Source organism: Cetorhinus maximus, chromosome 9, assembly GCF_964194155.1.
Source record: "Cetorhinus maximus chromosome 9, sCetMax3.hap1.1, whole genome shotgun sequence".
In the NCBI taxonomy this organism is placed as follows: Eukaryota; Metazoa; Chordata; class Chondrichthyes; order Lamniformes; family Cetorhinidae; genus Cetorhinus; species Cetorhinus maximus.
The window spans coordinates 52,148,607-52,171,190 of record NC_135887.1 but is presented as its reverse complement, the minus strand read 5'-3'; the positions used below and the strand labels follow the sequence as shown (position 1 = coordinate 52,171,190).

At 42.0% G+C, this 22,584-nt stretch overlaps 1 protein-coding gene across 5 annotated transcripts in view; it reads right to left on the bottom strand.

The window, feature by feature from the left end:
• Positions 1-22,584, bottom strand: part of zzef1 (zinc finger, ZZ-type with EF hand domain 1) — a 283,385-nt gene that overhangs the window by 67,653 nt on the left and 193,148 nt on the right. For 3 of the 5 annotated variants that reach the window (XM_078548719.1, XM_078548724.1, XM_078548722.1), the window contains exons 44-48: positions 14,040-14,232; positions 13,502-13,621; positions 12,928-13,119; positions 11,267-11,367; positions 10,062-10,197 (exon numbers count right to left, since the gene is read on the bottom strand). In XM_078548719.1, the coding sequence (XP_078404845.1) occupies positions 10,062-10,197; positions 11,267-11,367; positions 12,928-13,119; positions 13,502-13,621; positions 14,040-14,232 (742 nt within the window). Of the gene's footprint in view, positions 1-10,061; positions 10,198-11,266; positions 11,368-12,927; positions 13,120-13,501; positions 13,622-14,039; positions 14,237-22,584 lie in introns of all 5 variants that reach the window. The other 2 variants (XM_078548721.1, XM_078548723.1) reach the window with 1 other exon arrangement.

The window sequence follows — 22,584 nt, the reverse complement described above, 5'->3', positions numbered from 1 at the left end:
CATTTTGGTGGGAATATATGGGAAGTAAAATCTTAAAAGGGACAACCTCCCTTTAGAGATATTATGTTGAAACATAAGACTTATCCATGTAACCAGACACATCGATATACAGTAAGTATGAACCTACACTGTTGCACATGTTCAATTTGCTTAAAATGTTTCTCAAAAGACATTATATACACTCTATGGGAACTCCACTGGGCTAAATGTACTCCTAAATGAAGTGTTTCCCACAAGTTCCAACAGAAATAGCATATATTGGAGAAATGAACATCATACAGTGCAACCTCTGTACACGTTGGATGTGGACATTTGTTTTCGGGATGCCCAGCCGATGGCTGTGGAATTATTGAACAGTGATTTTACTGCTCTTTTCGAACAACTAGATTGTAATGTATTTTACATTTAATAGGGCCCCTGGCAAACCACATTTTGGCATAATTGAACCATACTGCATCATTTGGCCCATGGTGTTTGTGTCTACTCTTTGAAGAGCTATCCAATCAGTAACATGGCCCTGCTCTTTCCCATACCTCAACAAATGTCTCCTTTTCAACTATATATGCAGCTTCCTTTTGGAAGGGATGGGTCAGGGAGGATGGATCGAATCTGCCTGACCAATTTACTTGCATCACTCCAATTCTCCTTTTTTTTTATTTGTTCAAGGGTTGATTCCATTCACTTCAACTTTACTAGGGCTCTTTGATGCCATAGTCGGCCAAATGCTGCCTTGATGTCAAGGGCAGTCACTCTCACCTTATCTCCTGAGTTCAGCACATTTGCCCATGTTTGGGCCAAGCCTGTAATGAGTTGTGGAACCAAGTAGTCCTGATGGAGCCCAAGCTGAGCATTAGTGAGCAGGTTATTGCTGAGTGTGTGCCGCTTGATATCACTGTCAACGACACATCCCATCACTTTGCTGATGATTGAAAGTAAAGCGACGGAGTGATACAATTGACCACATTAGATTAGTCCTGCTTTTTGTGCGTAGGACATATCTGGGAAATTTCCCACATTGTTGGGTAGATGCCAGTGGTGTAGCTGTACTGGAACAACTGGGCTAGGGATGCGGCCAGCTCCTGCAGGCAGAGACTCAGACTGACTCTCAAACAGACTGGGCAAAAATTAACAGCAGAACACTGGTGTCCTCATCGCATCTCTCATACATGGTAGTGTGTTCATGCTACTAACAGTTACATTGCTAGGACGTATGCTCAACCCCACAATTGGCAAAGTTTTTTTTAATCACTATTTTGGATTGCGATCAGGATCAAGTGGTCACATGGCACCTCCAAGAGACTCAGAGACTGTGCCCTGAAAACCTACAGTTATCTCTCCTGCCCTCGAGAAGGCCAAGAAACATGCAACTCATGACCGTCACAGGTGATGTCCGGTCTAAGGATATCGGGGCCTTCTTTGCCATGAGGCACTCTGAGATCCACCAGCTGGAGATGTGCAATCCACTGAGCAATGCTTTGAAGCAGCTTGCTACAATCAGTGAGCATCCAATTGCCTTAAGCAGATATAAAACAAATAATAGCCAAGAATGTTGGAGGGATTGTTGCAATCAACTAAACAAATTCTAGAAGATTACAATAATTGATACCAAGTGACTTCTGCCTCCACTGATTGTTCATATTCAAAATGTCTGCCACATAAAGGATCCTATGGTCTTTGATCCGAGGAAGTGCTATCATTTTGTTCCTTGCAAGGAACCTTTTTCAATGCTTAAGAGACCTCGGATGGGATGGACGATATTGATGGACAGTCACTGGAGTTGAGTGAGGACGAGGGTGATGGGACAGCAGGGCTTGGTGCAGGGCAGGATACGGGCACCAGAGTTTTGGACAACTTGTGGTTTGCCCAAAGTGGAACACAAGGCGCTATGACGGTGGGTGCTGAAGAGATGATAAAAGATGTATATGGAGTTTCAACAGCTATGTATGTGAGAAGTGCGAAGGCAACTGAGGTGACAGAGGTAGGTGCAAGTGGGATTTTCGTGATGGGTGAAAATAGTTTTTGGAGGTCAGCTCAGGATGCAACAGGTATTAAGGTCCCACACTGTCAGTTCAGCTGCACGTCAATGGAGACAAATGTCCCATCCAGGCTTAGAGATATTGTGCATCCGATGGAGGTGTGCTGTGCAGCAGCTCCTACAAGACCCAAGCAAGCATTGCTCCTTTATATGACTATTTACAGAGTTAGCCTCCAGCAGCGCGGAAAGGATGTATTCCTTAGAAGCAAAACAGGTTAATGAATTGAATGGTAAGATTCACGAGGGCAGGTTCTAATTCCAGCATTTTCTGCTTCATTTCAGATTTCCAGCATTCAAAGCTTTTCTTTTTACCAGGTTACTCGGTATGCAACACAGCATTATTAAATACTACATTCTCGATTAGGAATGTCCACAGATATTATTTGCAAGCAACAATACTTGAACATGGTAGAAAGCTGATTAAATCCTGAGGAATGGTAATCCAGGTACTACAGTTTACTTCTGGGCCTAGATTAAAATCATTCCCAGGACAGCTTTTTTTTTGAGAATCCAGAATCATATCCGCAAGGAGTCTACCATAGAAAAACCAAACCACCTCCAATCTTATACACTACATTCAGCCACCTGAAAAGAAAAGGCAGAGGAATTAAGTGAAACTTGATTCAGGTACAGAGTATTTGGAAGAGCAGACTGCATTGGTATTGCAGTTCATCTACTAGCACCTCCTAGCAGGACATTGTGTCAGAACATAGTTAAAAGATTTGGTCATTTTATTATTGGGATTTTGGCACCTTGATGGCCCTCAAAATTAAGCTATCTCCAGATCCAACTCCATTTAAGATTGCAACTTTTTTATTTGTCCTTGGGATGTGAACGTTGCTGGCTAGGTCACAGAGCGGCTGCAGGGCATTCTTCTGGGGGAGGCTGATCAGCCAGAGGTCATGGTCCACATTGGTACCTATGACTTAGGTAGGAAGGGTTGTGGTCCTGCAATCAGAATGTAAGGGGCTAGGTAGAAATTTAGCAAGTAGGACCTCTAATGTAGTAATCTCCGGATTGCTCCCAGTGCCACGTGCCAGTGAGTACAGAAATAGGAAGATAAGGCAGATGAATGCGTGGCTGGAAAGATGGTGCAGGAGGGAGGGCTTTAGATTCCTGGGACACTTGGACTGGCTCTGGGGGAGATTGCACCTGAACAGAGCTGGGACTGAGTTCCTTGCGGGGTGCTCTGCCAGTGCTGTTGGGAGGGCTTAAAACCAACTTGGCAGGGGTGTGGGAACCTAGAGAAAATATTAGAGAGGAATACCAACGTGCACAAAATACTGGGAGAGGCAGATAGTGCTAGTATAGAGAATAGTAAATTAATAGGTAAAGTTGGGGTAAGGGGGATAGTAACAAAAGCTAATTCAGGCTTACTATGCATGTATGTGAATGCACGTAGTATAGTAAATAGGATTGGGAAGTTACAGGTGCAGATTGCCATGTGGAAATATGATGTGGTAATAACTGAGACCTGGCTCAAGGAAGGGCAGAACTGGGTGTTAAATATTCCCGGGTACAAGGTGTTCAGGAGAGATAGCAAAGGAAGGAAAGGAGGAGGGGTGGCAGCATTGGTTAAGGAGAGCATTACAATGCTGGAGAAGGAGGATGTCCCAGAGGATTCAAGGACCAAATCAATTTGGCTGGAGCAAAGGAAGAAAAAGGGTGCAATTACATTGCTTGGTGTAGTCTACAGAGCGCCAATTACTGAGAAGGACGTAGAAGAACAAATCTGCAGGGAAATTGCAGAGAGATGCAGGCATTATAGAGTAGTTATAATGGGGGCTTTAATTACCTGAATGTAGACTGAGACAGTGGTAGCGTAAAGGGCAGAGAGGGGGCAAAAGTTACGAGATTATGTTCAGGAGAATTTTCTACAGCAGTATGTGTCCAATCCAACAAGAAAAGACGCACTGTTGGGCCTGATTCTTGGAAATGAGGTGGGCCAACTGGATCAAGTATCAGTGGGGGTGCATTTAGGAGACAGTGATCATTGTATTGTACGTTTTAGGATGATGATAGAAAAGGACAATAGGCAATCCAGAGTAAAAATAATTAACTGGACAATAGCCGACTTCGATGGGGCAAAGAATGGAGCTGGTCCAAATAGATTGGGATGAAAGATTATCAGGAAAAACTGTAGCTGAATAATGGGCTACCTTCAAAAAAGAATTGGTTCAGGCACAGTCAAGGTATATTCCATCGAAAGGGGAAAGCAGGGTAAACAAATCCAGAGCTCCCTAGATGAAAAAGGATAGAAATTAAGATAAAGAAGAAAAAGTGTGCTTATGTAAGGTAGAAAATACAATCGAGAACCAAGAGGAATACAGAAGGTCCAGAGAGAGGTGAAAAAGCATATTAAAGAAGCGAAGAGGGATTATGAGAAAAGGCTGGTAGCCAACATAAAGGGAAATCCCAAAGTCTCCTATAGGCATATAAATAGTAAAGGTGTGGTAAAAGGAAGAGTAGGGCCAATTAGGGACCCAAAGGGAATGTACACATGGACAAAGGGACCATGGCTGAGGCATTAAATGAATACTTTGCATCTGTCTTTACCAAGGAGGTAGATGCTACCCAGACCATGGTGAGAGACAAGGAAACTCTGTCACAAGAGGGGTTCAAAATTGATAAGGTGGAAGTGTTTTGAATAGACTGCCAGTGCTTAAAGTTGACAAGGCGCCGGGACTGGGTAAGATGCATTCAAGGATATTGAAGGAAGTGAGAGTAGAAATTGCAGGGGCACTGGCCATAATCTTTCAGTCTTCCCTAGATATTGGCACAAACGACATAGGTAAAAAAAAAGGGATGAGGTCCTAAAGGCAGAATACAGGGTGTTAGGAAGTAAGTTGAAAAGTAGGACCTGAAAGGTGGTGATCTCAGGATTACTACCAGTGCCACGTGCTAGTCAGAGTAGAAATAGCAGGATATATCGGATGAATATGTGACTGAAGAGATGGTGTGATGGGGAGGGTTTCAGATTCCTGGCACATTGGGACGCAGAATGGGGGAGGTGGGACCAATACAAACTGGATGGGTTACACCTGGGCAGAACCTGGACTGATGTCCTAGGGGGACTATTTGCTAGAGTGGTTGGGGAGGGTTTAAACTAAAATGGCAGGGGGTGGGAACCTATGCAAGGAGTCAGAGGAGGGGGAATCAAGGAGAAGAACAAAAGGCAGAAACGGAAATAAGAAAAGTGATAGGCAGAGAAATCAAGGGCAAGAATCGGTGAAAAATAGTGGGAACGGCTCAAGTAATATTAAAAAGACAGGGCTTAAGGCTTTGTGCCTTAATGCAAGGAGCATTCGCAAGAAAGTGGATGAATTAACCGCGCAAATAGATGTAAACAGGTATGATATAGTCGGGATTACGGAGACATGGCTGCAGGGTGACCAGGGATGGGAACTGAACATCCAGGGTATTAGTATTTAGGAAGGACAGACAAAAAGGAAAAGTCGGTGGAGTTGCAGTGCTGGTTAAAGAGGAAATTAACGCAATAGTGAGGAAAGATATTAGCTCCGACGATGTGGAATCTGTATGGGTAGGGCTGAGAAACACTAAGGTGCAAAAAACGTTAGTGGGGATTGTATATAGACCCTCAAACTGTAGTGGTGATGTTGGGAATGGCATTAAACAGGAAATTAGAGACGCATGCAATAAAGGAACATCTGGTAATTATGGGTGACTTTAATCTGCATATAGATTGGGCAAATCAAATTAGTAACAATGCCGTGGAGGAGGAATTCCTGGAGTGAGTGTATACGGGATGGTTTTCTGGATCAATACATTGAGGAACCAACTAGAGAACAGGCCATCCTAGACTGGGTATTGTGTAATGAGAAAGGAATAATTGGTAATCTAGTTGTGTGAGGCCCCTTGGGGATGAGCGACCATAATATGATAGAATTCTTCATCAAGATGGAGAGTGACGTAGTTGACTCTGAGACTAGGGTCCTGAATCTTAATAAAGGAAACTACGATGGTGTGAGGCGCGAGTTGGCTATGATGGATTGGGAAACGTTACTTAAAGGGATGACGGAGGATAAGCAATGGCAAACATTCAAAGAGTGCATGGGTGAACTGCAACAATTGTTTATTCCTGTCTGGCGCAAAGGTAAAACAGGAAAGGTGGCCAAGCCATGGCCTACAAGGGAAATTAGAGATAGTATTAGATCCAAGGGAGAGGCATACAAATTGGCCAGAAAAAACAACAGACCTGAGGATTGGGAGCAGTTTAGAATTCAGCAAAGGAGGACCAAGGGATTGATTAAGAAGGGGAAAATAGAGTACAAGAGTAAGCTTGTGGGGAGCATAAAAATTGATTGTAAAAGTTTCTATAGTTATGTGAAGAGAAAAAGATTGGTGAAGACAAATGTAGGTCCCTTACAGTCAGAAACAGGGGAATTTATAATGGGGAACAAAGAAATGGCTGACCAACTAAATACATACTTTGGTTCTGTCTTCACAAAGGAGGACACTAATAACAGGGTTTAGTGAGAGAGAGGAACTGAAAGAAATCGGTATTCGTAGGGAAATGGTGTTGGGGAAATTGATGAGATTGAAGGCCGATAAATCCCCAGGGCCTGATAATCTACATCCCAGAGTACTTAAGGAAGTGGCCCTAGAAATGGTCGGTGCATTGGTAGTCATCTTCCGAGATTCTATAGACTCTGGAACAGTTCCTACAGATTGGAGGGTAGCTAATGTAACCCCACTATTTAAAAAGTGAGGTAGAGAGAAAACAGGGAATTATAGACCAGTCAGCCTGACGTCGGTGGTGGGGAAAATTCTAGAGTCCATTATAAAAGATTTAATAGCTGAACACTTGGGAAAATAGTGGCAGAATCGGATAGACTCAGCATGGATTTACGAAAGGGAAATCATGTTTGACAAATCTATTGGAATTTTTCAAGGATGTAACTAGTAGAGCTGATGAGGGGGAGCCAGTGGATGTGGTTTATTTGGACTTTCAGAAGGCTTTCGACAAAGTCCCATATAAGAGATTAGCGTGTAAAATTATAGCGCATGGGGTTGGGAGCAGTGTATTGTGATGGATAGAAAACTGGTTGGCAGGCAGGGAACAAAGAGTAGGAATAAACGGGTCTTTTTCCGAATGGCAGGCAGTGACTGGTGGGGTACCTCAGGGATCGGTGCTGGGACTCCAGCTATTCACAATATATATTAATGATTTAGACGAGGGAGCTAAATGTAATATCTCCAAATTTGCAGATGACACAAAGCTGGTGGGAGGGTGAGCTGTGAGGAGGATGCAGAGATGCTGCAGTGTGATTTGGACAAGCTGAGTGAGTGGGCAAATGCATGGCAGATGCAGTATAATGTGGATAAATGTGAGGTTATCCACTTTGGTAGCAAAAGCAGGAAGGCAGATTATTATCTGAATGGCTATAGATTGAGAGAGGGGAATGTGCAACGAGACCTGGGTGTCCTTGTACACCAGTCGCTGAAGGTAAGCATGCAGGTGCAGCAGGTGGTAAAGAAGGCAAATGGTATGTTCGCCTTCATAGCCAGAGGATTCGAGTACAGGAACAGGGATGTCTTGCTGCAATTATACAGGGCCTTGGTGAGACCGCACCTGGAATATTGTGTGCAGTTTTGGTCTCCTTATCTGAGGAAGGATGTTCTTGCTAAAGAGGGAGTGCAGCGAAGGTTTACCAGACTGATTCCTTGGATGGCAGGACTGACATATGAGGAGAGATTGAGTCGGTTAGGATTATATTCGCTGGAGTTCAGAAGAATGAGGGGGGATCTCATTGAAACCTATAAAATTCTAACAGGTCTAGACAGGGTAGATGCAGGAAGGATGTTCCCGATGGCGGGGGAGTCCAGAACCAGGGGTCACAGTCTGAGGATATGGAGTAGACCATTTAGGACTGAGATGAGAAATTTCTTCTTCACCCAGAGAGTGGTGAGCCTGTGGAATTCGCTACCACAGAAAGTAGTTGAGGCCAAAACATTGTATGTTTTCAAGAAGGATATAGCTCTTGGGGCGAAAGGGATCAAAGGATATGGGGAGAAAGCGGGAGCAGGCTATCGAGTTGGATGATCAGACATGATCATAATGAATGGCGGAGCAGGCTCGAAGGGCCGAATGGCCTCCTCCTGCTCCTATTTTTTTACGTTTCTATGTTTCTAGACTCAGGGGTGATGCCAGAGGACTGGGGAATTACAAACATTATGCCTTTGTTCAAAAAAGTTTGTAAGGATAAGCCCAGCAATTACAGACTAGTCAGTTTAACTTCAGTGGTGGGCAGGATTTTAGAAATGATTATTTGGAATAGAATTACGGGTTGATAAGGGAGAGCCAGCATGGATTTCTAAAGGGGAAATTGTGTTTAACTAGCTTGCTGGAGTTTTTTGAAGAGGTAACAGAAAAGGTCGACGAGGACAATGCTGTTGATGTGGTGTTATTGGACTTTGAAAAGGTATTTGACACAGTACCACACAACAGACTTGTGAGAAAAGTTATTGCTCATGGAATAAAAGGGACAGTAGCAATGTGGGTACAAAATTGGCTGAAAAATAGGAAGCAGAGAGTAATGGTCAATGGATATTTTCAGGCTGAAGGAAGGTTGTAGTGGAGTTCCCCAGGGGTCGGTATTGGGACCCTTGCTGTTCCTGATATATATTAATAATCTAGATCTTGGTGTGCAGAGGACAATTTCAAAGTCTGTGGATGATACGAAGCTTGGGAGTGTTGTGAACTCTGAGGAGGATGGTGTGGAACTTCAAGAGGACATAGACAAGTTGGTGGAGTGGGCAGTTGAAGTTCAATGCAGAGAAGTGTGAGGTGATGCATTTTGGTAGGAAGAACATGGACAGACAATACAAACTAAGTGGTGAAATTTTGAAGGGGGTGCAGGGGCAGAAAGACCTGGGTGTATATGTGCATAGATCATTGAAGGTGGCAGGGCAGGTGGGGAGAGAAGTTAATAAAGCATATAGTATCCTGGGCTATTTTAATAGGGGCATAAGAGTACAAGACCAAGGAGGTTATGCTGAATTTATATGAGACACTAGTTAGACCTAAACTGGAATACTGTGTACAGTTCTGGGCACCATATTATAGGAAGGATGTGAACACATTGGAGAGAGTGCAGAAGCGGTTTACAAAAATGGTTCCAGGGATGAGAAACTTCAGCTATGAGGACAGATTAGAAAGGTTGGGGCTGTTCTCCTTGGGGAGGCGGCGGTTGAGAGAAGATTTGATAAGAGATGTTCAAAATCAATAGGGGGCTGGACAGAGTAGATAGGGAGAAGCTGTTCCCACTCATAAAAGGATCAAGAATGAGAGGGCACAGATTTAAAGTGATTTGCAAAAGAAGCAAATGTGACGTGAGTAAAAGCTTTTTCACACAATGAGTAGTTCGGGTCTGGAATGCACTGCCTGGAAGTGTGGTGAAGGCAGGCTCAATCGAGGCAGTCAAGAGGGCATTAGATGATTATTTGAATAGAAACAATGTGCAAGAGTACAGGGAAAAGGCAGGGCAATGGCACGAGGTCATAATGCTCATTTAGAGAGCCAGTGCAGACATGATGGGCCGAATGGCCTCCTTCTGTGCCATTAAGATTCTGAGAGTCATTTATTGCCCATCCCTAACTGCTCTTGAGAAGGTGGCAGAGAGTTCCACTGCACAGCGCTGATCAAATTACTTACAAAACTTGAAATTACTGTAACTGGAATTTTCATCAATTGCAAACAAAACCTTCAACACGATGATTTTCATACTGCAGCTACCATATAGCCAGAAGCCTGCCACCTTGTACAGATCTTATAATTGGTTCTCCTATACTTAGCAATTTTTACAAGGGGCCACACATACAATTTCTCAATAATAAGCCAGCCCATTACCTTACCCTGATATTCTACTATACACCTGATCTGATCAGAAACCTGGCAGCCAGGTTTTAATCCCAAGGTGGGTTGAGTATTTTAGGACACTGTAAAAACAGAGTCAGAGTTTTGAAGGCTAAATACAGAGACCAGTAACTAAGAAAAAGAACACACCACACACGGTACAATCATCATGTCAGTGTCGACAGCTTTTGTGCTGTGGTCTTCTGTGCGTGAGGCTTTGCTCGGTTGCCACTTCAAAGACATGGACTGGATTGCCTCATCTGTAGTGATCACATGACCATCAAACCTGGGAGAAAAACAGTACAAAACGACAGAAATTCTGTGAACCTTCAGAGGCCATTATTTGCAAATAAGGTTTATTAACAATGCATTTTGAAAAGTTAAAACACATCTCTTTGGGCTAACCTGCAATATTACACAGGCTGGAATGTAGCACCCAACATGCAAGGGATGTATAAACTAACGTGTGAGACATTCTTCCAACCTTTAGTTCTTTTGCAATTGCTCATCAGCTGCTGTGAATTCAAGAGGTGTCACACATGCTTCTTCCTTATATGGATAACACATCTATTATAGCAGTGAATTGAACAGATACTGATATTATCTAGGTTCTGTCTGCTCTTGGACAAATTTACCAATGCAATACTGCTCCCCAGAAACTGTTAGAGAGAACAATTTTGCATTTTTATATTGCTTTTCATGTCCTCAGCATGTCTCAAAGCAAATTAGTTACATTTGAAGTGTAATCATTGAAAATATCAGTGAGATAAGGAGTTAGAGAAATATTGGCCAGTACACGAAGAATTCTGCTGCTTTTCTTCAAATATTCTCTTCTTTGACATAACTTCCCCAACGAATAGGGTCTTGGTTTAATGTCTCATGCAATAATCAAGCACTCCTTAAGCACTGTGATGAACTGTCAGCCTAGATTATGTGTTCTGGAGCTGAGGTGGGGCTTGAATTTATCATCTTTTGATTTAGAAGTAATGGTGCTACCACTCAGCCAAGCTGACACCTAGACATGACTGTCCCAGTACAGGTCATGCTTTTGACATTACTATAACCCATAGAGCTAAGCGTGCTTAAACGGGCTCTGACTATGAGCATTAATGGGTAAGTCCCAAATACGTATAGTTCCCCTCTACACAAGTTCTGCCTGCAAGCTTCTGCAAAATATGGTACAATAATAAAGCAAACATAACTAACAAGGATTTCATGCAAAGTCAACAATGGCCAAAATCTCAGTGGATTTTATCAGAACTTTCTACAACCAAAGCTGTACCATCCAAAATTACAGAACACTTCACAGCAGAATGCTGACAGGAATTCAAAGAATTTTAATATTTTATACTCACCTCTTTTGAACTTCGAGGAAGAAGGAGTCGGTTTTTCTCATTTGAAGTTCATACATGGCTCGTAGGATGTGCAAAGGTGCATTTAGAGCATCATGAGTTATCTGGGGAAAAACATATCTCCCTTATAACAGAAAGAAATATTCCACTTGCTGCCTCCCTTTAATAGATGGAATAGCAAAGTGCAGTCAGAAGTAACCATCATGAATACGGTAACCAGAGAATTCAGTGTGTGAACCTTAGTTCTCGGTTAAGTCATTTCTTAATTGGGTCCTTGACTCAATAGTTTTCACGTGAGAAAGAAAATGTGAACAAGCCAAAGGTCAATGATTTTGTCATCAATATCACTATTAGCTTAAAATTCAGCTGTGCGAGAGGTGCACTTTATCAGGGAATAATCACAATTAATCTGTTGGTCCATCTGAGAACATTTTTTTAAATTTAATCTTTCATGGGATGTGGGCATCACTGGCAAGACCAGAATTTGCTGCCCATCTCTAGCTGCCCTTGAGCCCAGTGGCATGCCACACCATTTCACAGGGCAGTTAAGAGTCAACCACATTGCTGTGGGTCTGGAGTCACATGTAGGCCAGGCCAGGTAAGGACGACAGATTTTCTCCCCTAAAGGACATTAGTGAACCAGGTGGGTTTTTGTGACAATTGACAATGGTTTGATGCTCATCATTATCGAGAATAGCTTCACATTTTCAGATTATTAACTGAATTTAAATTTCACCATTGCCATGGTGGGATTTGAACCCATGTCACCAGAACATTAGCCTGGGCTTCTGGATTATTAGTATAGTGACATTACCACTATGCCACTGTTTCCCCCATAAAGAGAACATCGGAGCAGTTGTGAAGAGAGTATAGGATTGTCTCTCAAAACGTGGGACCAGAGTTAGGAAGTAAAGCATCAGCTATTATCCCTTGTGGCAGGTCTAAGAATGCTTTTAAATTGCTACATTTCTGGTTCAATCGTGGAAAATATTTTATTTAAAAAACTGAATTCTACATTTGCTTACATGACTATGTATTTTCTAGTTAACAGCAGTACCCCAAAGGCTCAATGAGATTACCTAGCAAGCCATACAGGTCAGAATCAATCTCTAGTCAGTACTAAGTTTGCCAATTTCAGTCGGAATGGTGACTGAGTGCTATAATGTCCCCAAAATAAGGAATAATATTTCAGAATCCTTGCTCTTAATTGATACCTGGTGGCCTGGTACACAGATGTGCACACAGGGCTAGGAGATATCTGCCACCTCAGTTCCAATGTCATACAAGGTCAAACAGCCTTATAACACTCCGTTTTGTTTGGCGTGCCACATGTATAAGTGAGGTATTTGAGTGAGGTGACATTGGGTACCAGTGGAAATAACGCCCAGAAAGCAGCTAACATCTCACACGGAGAAATATGGTGAGACACACACGTGGCACAGATAATTTCACAGCAATGCAACCGGACCTCACAAACAGTCCTTGAATAAGGTTCACTTACACATACTAATTCTCATTGCTCACTTAGTAAAAATATCCAAGTAATAAAAGCCTGAATAAATGACCAGAATGCTACACCACTGGAATAGTTCATACTTTTAATTTATAACGGTTATCTTCGACATAAGAAATAGGCATTATTTTATATACATTTGCATCTATACCTGGAAAAAGATTTTTGTAGCTTCATCAAGGCCTTCCAAAGGATCAGGTTTGGTTTCTTCGAGATCAAACACTGAGCCACTGCTCTTAGACTCATGATCTGAAGCCTGGTCCTTCTCCTCTGTCACAGTATCTGCTCCTTCAGCAGTAGTACTGATCTCCTTCTTTGACGAATACATCATGATCGACAAGGTCTTGGGTGTAACAACAAAGGACAAAGTGAGATTAAAGTTTGAAGTCTAACGCTATAATATTGCATGAATCTGGTTCATTCTAGATGCGGCAATCTGACTGGCTTCAGTATCACATGCTAAATTCAAAACGGCTACATTTCTTGAGGAGTTCAATTTATCATATCAAAGATTATCCAATTCCCCAGTCACTGGATGGAAACTCTACACATACAAGTTTATGACCAGTGTGGAGTATGAAGCCTGGAGAGGCAGAGTACACATCTACTTGTAGCATCTCAAATTCTGCAACTCCGTTAGCTGCACAATGCTGGCCACTAAATGATCACAGAAATATTACCCATGTACTTAGAAATCCAACACTGGATGAATATACTGTTCTTACCTCCAGGTCACACAGCAGCCACAGTTTACTAAACCCTGTGCCCTTGGTGCATTTCTTCTCTAGCAGTTTGATCAAACCAGACTGTAGAATGATCGGATGGATCTCTTCAACACTATGTTTCTACAACAAAGTCACAGGAAAATTAGTAACTTACAATAGTTGGGAAAAATCTCATTGGGAGCCTGCTCAATAACAAAGTCCTGACAAAACAGGGCATTACTAGTGCTTTAGGACAAAATCACCTAGGTTTACAGCCTGATTCAGATACACCACATATTCATAATATTTTTCAAGATGAGCCAAAAACTCTTGCAATGCTATTTGGGTCAGTGTAAGTGTAGCCTGTTTGGGCTCATCCTCCAATTTCTCTCCAGCAGACATTGGAACCTGCAGGAACATCTCCTGTCCTAATGCTCCATTACATAATTCACTAGAATAAGGTTCTCTCCCCCCCGCCCCCCCACCCTCACACCATCAAAAAAATTACAATTGAAGAATTGCTCACCATTGTATATTAATTTCATGCTCAAGTGATTACCTGTAGCGTTTTGTAGAGACCCTTCAGAGCTAGTGACTGGAGCCAGGTCACCTCCACTGCATCTGGGAAGCTGCTGTCTATATTGGTCTGCAGTAGGTGGCTGTAGATTAACATAAAGTGCTGTAGGAACTGGATGAGTTGAGGCTGAGCTGCCATATATTCAGGTTTACAAACCTGCGTCAACCGATAATCCCTCACTGTGTTTAAAAAAAAAAGTGGATATTAAAAAAGCATGGTTAGTTTACACATCACAATTGCCCCATCCCATCTTTCTACATTCTCTGGTTTTCTACAGTATTTCAACTATTCTGTTTTGTTCATCTGTTTCTAATTCTTTCATTCCATAAGTTTACTTTGGGCTTTAGTAGTGCATGTGAAATGTAAATCCATACATCAATAAAACTGGCAAAAACAAACTGATGATGAAGTAATACATTGATTGACAGGAGTTGTTACCTCAGCAGGGCTTCCTGAATAAATACCCTGTTTTGAACCTGGATCACTAACGGTCTTAAAGATAATGAAATTCACATCCTTATGAATACCACGATTTGGTGCCAGGAGTACTTTGCTGTTTCTAGAGCTGTGAATATTGCAGGACACACAATCCGAGAAAACAGAATGAAATAGGTCAAACGCTATAGCAAGCAAATGGATATGCCTTGGCTGTCTAATATGAGAAACATACTTAGTAAAGAACACCAGAAATTGAAAGGAGTTTAAAAAATGGTGAGACAACATAAACAGTGAGGGGGAAAAGGTGATAAACTTGAATCTTATTTACAATGAAAGATGAGGTACTTCGAATATAAACTTTTTCACCTAAAAAGAAATGCAGATAACAAGTAGAAAAAATAATCAAGCAGTTTGAGAAATGCTGTTTTCTATTTCAGGATTATATCTGAAGTATATTTAAACATTAGGGGTTCCAAAGAATCTTCAGGCAGTTATATGTCAGCATTAAAGACACTGTCAGACTTGCGAGTATGTAGCATTGAACAGCTCTCTCATTACGGATAACATTGTTCAGGGTGAAGAAAAACAGCAGCGTGTCAGCATTGCTATCAGACCTTGAGGTCGGACTAGAAAAGATAGTTGGGCATAATTCAGACAGCTGAAAACACGCAAAGAAAAATAAAGGAAATCATAGGAGTTAAGCTACAGAAATGCAGCAAAAAAGAGATGGTTGCTTCTTAAGCAAATGGAGGGAAAGGGAGAGTACAAGTGTAAGATAAGTACAAGCCTAGTTCATGTTCGCCAAATGCAAATCTTATTACAATTGCTCGAAAATGAGGCACTTTGCAAATGTCATCCGTGTAAGATGGAAAATCGACACAATTGAGAGAGAAATGGATTAAAGAGAAAACTTGCTAGTAAGTACAATTAAACAGAGAGAATGGACCCAGGATGTGGATATCAATAAAACTAATCCCAACTTCAAGCCAGATTTGGAGCATGGGAAACCCACCCCTACAAAGGATCTATACAATTGTGAACACAAAGTAAACTGCTGCCTACCAAAGTCAATATGAGATGATATTCTGGAGTTGGCATAAATCTGTTCTCTGTTCATAATTGTAGCATCATTTCTCTTAAGGACAGTTTAAGTGAAAATCGGCTATGTCAAAGATACATGAAGGACATTCAGGCATCACAAAATATCAACAGCACGCACGAGTAGCATTCGACAGGCCAAAACCAAATCAAAACATCACCCAAACTATCAATATGCACATCAAGCAGTTTGTAAAAATCTAAATAACAAATCAATAAAAAGACTCCCCACTCAGCTATACACAGATTATGTCAAAACGCAGGAGGGGATTTAACAAGAGTAGTAACAGATTATTACTCAATCTCCCCTGATGTTGTCAACCTACATAACACAACAAGCAAGGTGATGATAGACATAATTTGATCTAAATTCACAAGGCAAGGAGTACCAGATGAAGTCTATATAACAGTATACAAGTTGCAACCCTTACACAGCGCAGGGAATACAGGCACACGACTTCCAGTCCTCACCTCGTCAAATCTCATGGCATAGTGGGGGAAAAAAACACTGCTGCGTGTCATAAACCTGATCAAAAAAATCAAAATATGACAATGTCACCATGTGACAGTCTTTTGGCTTAGACAAGCACATTGTTACAATACAATGTTGCAAATCATCCAAACAGCAGCTCAAGAATCACTGAGTCAATACAAAGTAGCTCATAATTGACTACTTACTTTGCTTGGAGGATTTGGAAGTTGTTAGAAAGCTGGTACATACATTTATTCTCACTTACATCTGGCAATGAGGTCAGTGTTCATTATCATCATGGTCTGCACAAGTTGTTATCTACCAAGAAATCTCAACTGGATCGTGCACCATAAAATCAGACAATACCAACATCGCCAAAACCAGTAAATCACCAATACAACTGGCCTATCACGGGGAAAACCACAAAACAAGGAACCAGTCGATGGAAGAGGCACAAAAAAATAATATAACAAGCCATCCAAAATGAAAACCAATTTTAGTGTTCAACCTGAACCACCTGTCAGAGATGATCCTGTCTGGGAGGTTTACAGAGATGGGGAGGTGGTGGCGTAGTGGTATTGTCACTGGACTAGTACTCCAGAGACCCAGGGGAATTCTCTAGGGACCCAGGTTCAAATCCCACCATGCTGATGGTGAAACTTGAATTCAGTAAAAAATCTGGAGTCTAAAAAGTCGAATGTTGACCATGAAAACGTTGTCAATTGCCGTAAAAACCCATCTAATTTACTAATTCCTTTAGGGGAGGAAATCTGCTATCCTTACCTGGTCTGGCCTACATGTGACCTGAAGTCCCACAGCAATGTGGTTGACTCTTAAATGCCCTCTGAAATGGCCTAGCAAGCCACTCAGTTTTCAAGGGGCAATTAGAGATGGGCAATAAATAAGTGACGAATTTTAAAAAAGCAGAGTTTAAAATATGCTGATTGAATACAAGGTAATAGAGAGTCAATTCAAGAGTTTAGCGCTAGATGGTGGCTCGGAGAATTTGCGGGTTAGTTAAAAAGGAAGAAAAATATCTACACAATAAAAAGTGACCACACTTGAGTTATGATCATAGTTAATCTTTGGAAACACAAAAGCAGAATGTTGACCCTTATCAATATAAATGTCAAAGTGCTCATGTCTATCAAGTACTGAAATGTAGAGTCATTAAAAAATGCCAATTGGGCCAATTGTTGCTGTTGAATTACAAAGACTATCCAGGCAGAAAGGCTTAAACAAAAGTGTGATGATACAGCTATAAAAGATGTGACATCTCCTGGTGACAGTTGTTGACCTCACGATATAGTCCTGGAATAAACAATTTTACTTTGAATTTGCAACATCATAGCCTAAAAATCAAATTTTATTTTATAAGAAACATACACAAACATCTTTGCACTCTGCTAATTGTGGCCTCTTATGTATCCCTGATTTTAATCACTCCAGCATTGCCAGTATGCTTTCAGCTACCTAGGCTCTAAGCTCTGAAATTTCCCTCCCTAAAACCATCCACCTCTCGCTCCTCCTTTAAGACGCTCCTTAAAACTTACCTCTTCAACTAAGCTTTTCTGCCTTAATATTTTCTTTAGTGGTTCACTGTCAAAGTTTGTTCAATAATGCTTCCGTGAAGCAACTTGGGATGTTTTGCCACATCAAAGCCCCTATACCAGACTTTCAAAAGACATTTGATAAAGTACCACATACTTGGCTTGTTAGCAAAATTGTAGCCCATGGGATAAAACGGGCAGTAACAGCATATATACAAAACGGTTTAAGGCACAGAAAATAGATATTAGTGATGAATGGATATTTTTCAGACTGAAGGGACATCAGCAGTGCTGTTCAGTGCTAGGACCACTGTTATTTCCAAGCTACATTAATGATTTGGCCTTGGGGGTACAGGGCCCAATTTTGAAATTTTCAGATGACAAAACTTGGAAGTACAGTAAACAGTAGGCAGATTGTAGCAGGCTTCAAGATGACATAGACAGGTTAATGGAATGGGATGAAATTCATACAGAAAAGTGTGAGATAATAAGTTTTGATAGAAAGAATGAGACAACACAATAGAAGCTAAATGGTGTAATTATGAAGAGGGTTCAAGAACAGAGACACCCTATGGGTGGTTGAGCACAAATCTTTGAAAGTGACAGAACAAGTTAACAACTAATAAAGCATATGGGATCTTAGACTTTACAAATAGAGGCAGAGTACGAAATCCAGTTATCCCAGCTAGAACATTGTGTCCAATTGTGGTGTCACACTTTAGGGAGGATGTGAAGCCTTTGGAGAGGGAACAGAAAAAGTTCACTAGAATGGTTCCTGGGGTAAGAAATTACAGTTATGTAAATAGAGTAGAAGAGCTGGAGATTTTCTCCTGAGAGCAGTTTAAAATCATGAAGTGTTTAGATGAAGAAAATAAAGCGAACCTGATTGCAATGACTGTCAGGTCAATAACAAGAGGGCACAGGTTTAAGGTGATTGGCCAAAGAAATTGAGGTGACATGAAGAAAATGTCTTTCATTTGGGTTTGGAATGCCTGATTAGGGTGGTTGATATGGATTCTTTTTTTTATTGGTTCATGGGATGTGGGTGTCGCTGGCTAGGCCAGCATTTATTGCCCATCACTAATTTTAAGATTCAACCACATTGCTGTGGGTCTGGTGTCACATGTAGGCCAGACCAGGTAAGGCAGCAGATTTCCTTCCTAAAGGATATTAGTGAGCCAGATGGGTTTTTACCATTAGACTTTTCAATTCCAGATCTTTATGAATTCAAATTTCAGCATCTGCCGTGGTGGGATTCAAACCCGGGTTCCCAGAACATTACCCTGGGTCTCTGGATTACTAGTCCAGTGACAATATCACTATGCAATACCTCTTCTAAAGGAAATTAAATAAAGGCTTGTAGAAAAAGATTGCAGGGATATGCAGAAAGAGCGGGGGAGTGGGACCACCTAAACTGCCCTTTGAGAGCATCAGCACAGGCACAATGGATGTCATGCCCACTTTCTGTGTTGTAAGATTCTATGATATAAATGCAAGTTGTTGAAATCTCCCACATAAATATCCCTCATGACAATTTCTATTTTAGCTCTTTCCTGTGTTGAGCTTAATTTTGTTCATATTCCTTCATTGTGCACAGTTTTAAGACTTAGTATTCCAGCCATGTCTTAACATGTAGATTATTTTCTTTACAACATGGTCCAACCTCAAAACTCCATTTTAATGACCAAAGTCATTTCTTTTTCCTATACTTTCTCCTTGTCTCACGGGGGCGGACAGGTTGCACCTGAACCAGAATGGGACCAACTTCCTTGCAGGGAGGTTTGCTAATTCTGTTGGGGAGCGTTTAAACTAACTTGGCAGGGGGATGAGATCCTGAGAGGAGGTTCAGCAGGGGGAGATGCACAGCCAAAATTCGAAGAAAGAGCAAGTGAGTCTGGAAGGCATAGAAATTAGTTAAGCCAGTTAAGGTACAAAGGAGTTTGGCAAGGTTGGATGGTATTTATTTTAATGCAAGGAGTCTGATGAATAAAACAGATGAGTTGAGGGCACAAATTAACACATGGAAGTATGATGTCATTGCTGTCAAAGAGACATGGTTGAGAGAGGGGCAGGATTGGCAGCTCAATATTCCAGGGTATAGGTTCTTCAGGCGAGACAGGGAAGGAGATAAGAGAGGAGGGGGTATTGCAATATTGATCAAGGAATCAATTACAGCAGTAAGGAGGGATTACATCTTAGAAGGCTCCTCAAATGAAGGCATATGGGTAGAACTGAAAAACAACAAAGGAGAAATCACATTGCTGGAAGTGTACTATAGACCCCCAAACAGTCAGAGAGAAATAGAAGAGCAGATATGTAGGCAAATTTCAGAGAAGTGTAAAAAATAGGGTAGTAATAGTGGGGGACTTCAACTTCCCCAACATTAACTGGGTTAGTCATAGGTTTAGAGGGAGCGGAATTCTTCAAATGCATCCAGGAGAGCTTTTTAAGCCAGTACATAGAAGGTCCTACAAGAGAGGGGGCGGTCCTGGACTTAATTTTAGGGAATGAAGCCAAGCAAGTGTTAGAGGTGTCAGTGGGGGAGCATTTTACAGATAGTGATCATAACTCCATTAGATTCAAGGTTGTTATGGAAAAAGACAAGGATGGGCCAGAAATCAGAGTTCTAAATTGGGGGAAGGCCAATTTTAATAAGGTCAGATATGATTTGGCCAGAGTGGACTGGGAGCAGCTACTTTTAGGTAAATCTGCGTCAGAGTAGTGGGACTCATTCGAGAAGGAAATAAGGAGAGTACAGGGCCAACATATTCCAGTAAAGATAAAGGGTGGGACCAACAAATCCAGGGAACCCTGGATGTCGAGGGAAATACAGGATTGGAAAAAAAGGAAAAAGGAGGCTTATGGCAGATACCGAGAGCGCAAAACAGCAGAAGCCCTAGAGGAATATAGAATGTGTAAGGGGGAAACTTAAAAAGGAAATTAGGAGAGCAAAAAAGGGGCATGAAAAAACATTGGCAGGTAAAATAAAGGAAAATCCAAAGTTATTTTACAAGTACATTAAGAGTAAGAGGATAACTAGGGAAAGTGTAGAGCCCATTAAGGACCATAGTGGTAATTTGTGTGTGGAGCCGGAAGCCGTAGGTAGGGTTCAAAATTAATACTTTGTGTCGGTGTTCACAAGTGAGAAGGACAATGTGGGTATGGAAATCAGGCAGAAGGACTGTGATATAATTAAAGAAATTAGTATAGAAAGGGAGGAGGTTCTAAGTGGCCTGGCAGACTTAAAAGTAGTTAAATCTCCAGGCCCGGATGAAATGTATCCCAGGCTGTTGAGGCAAGGGAGGAGATAGCAGGGGCGCTGGCAATAATTTTCAATGCCTCTCTGGCCACAGGATAGCTGCCAGAGGACTGGAGGACAGCCAATGTGGTACCATTATTCAAGAAGGGAGGAAGGGATAAACCAGGGAACTACAGGCCAGTCAGCCTAACCTCAGTGGTGGGGAAACTATTGGAAGCAATTCTGAGGGACAGAATTAATCTACACTTGGAAAGGCAGGGATTAATCAACGACAGCCAGCATGGATTTGTTAAGGGGAGGTCATGTCTGACCAATGTGATTTAATTTTTCGAAGAGGTGACCAGGTGTGTAGATGAGGGCAATGCATTTGACGTAGTCTACTTGGACTTTAGCTTTTGATAAGGTCCTGCATGGGAGACTGATAACGAAGGCAAGAGCTCATGGGATCCAAGGCAATTTGGCTAATTGGATCCAGAATCGGCTGAGTGGCAGGAAGCAGAGGGTGATGGTCGAGGGGTGTTTTTGCGACTGGATGCTTGTGTCCAGTGGAGTCCCACAGGGATCGGTGTTGGGTCCCTTGCTGTTTGTGCTATATACAAACGATTTAGACTTGAATGTAGGAGGGTTGATCAGTAAATTCGCGGATGACACGAAAATTGGTGGGGTGGTAAATAGTGAGAGGATAGCCTTAGATTACAGGAGGATACAGACAGGCTGCTCAGATGGGCTGATCAGTGGCAAATGGAATTTAATCCGGATAAGTGTGAAGTGAAGCACTCGGGCAGAACAAACAAGGCACGGGAATACACGATGAATGGTAGGACCCCGGGAAGTACCGAGGATCAGAGGGACCTTGGTGTGCATGTCCACCAGTCCTTTAAGGTAGCGGGACAGGTAAATAAGGTAGTTAAGAAGGCATATGGGATACTTGCCTTTATTAGCCAAGGCATAGAATATAAGAGCAGGGAAGTTATGCTGGAACTGTATAAAACACTGGTTAGGCCACAGCTAGAGTATTGCGTGCAGTTCTGGAATCCGGATTATAGAAAGAATGTGATTGCACTAGAGAAAGTGCAGAGGAGATTTACCAGGATGTTGCCTGGGCTGGAGAGTTTTAGTTATGAGGAGAGATTGGATAGACTGGAACAGAGGAGGTTGAGGGGGGGCATGATTGAGGTGTATAAAATTATGAGGGGCATAGATAGGGTAGACAGGAAGGAACTTTTCCCCTTGGTGGAGGGATCAATAACCAGCAGGAATAGATTTAAGGTAAAGGGCAGGAGGTTTAGAGGGGATGAGAGGAGGAATTTTTTTCACCCAGAGGGTGGGGGGAATCTGGAACTCACTGCCTGAAAGGGTGGTAGAGGCAGAAACCCTCATAACATTTAAGTAATATTTGGATGTGCACTAGCGATGCCATGGCATACAAGGCTATGGGCCTAGTGCTGGAAAATGGGATTAGAGTAGTTAGGTACCTGTTTGGCCGCCACAGACTCGATGGGCCGAAGGGCCTTTTTCTATGCTGTAGATGTCTATGACTCCTATGACTCTAAGGTGGGCTGCTAATTTATTGGTAAAATATAGTATTTGTGACGATCTATCTGCGGTGAACCAAAATCGACTGGGATTCAGAATGTCCTCTGAATGTCCCTCCCCACCACAACCCACCCACCGCCACCACCAATCTAATTTAATGTAGGAATCACAGAG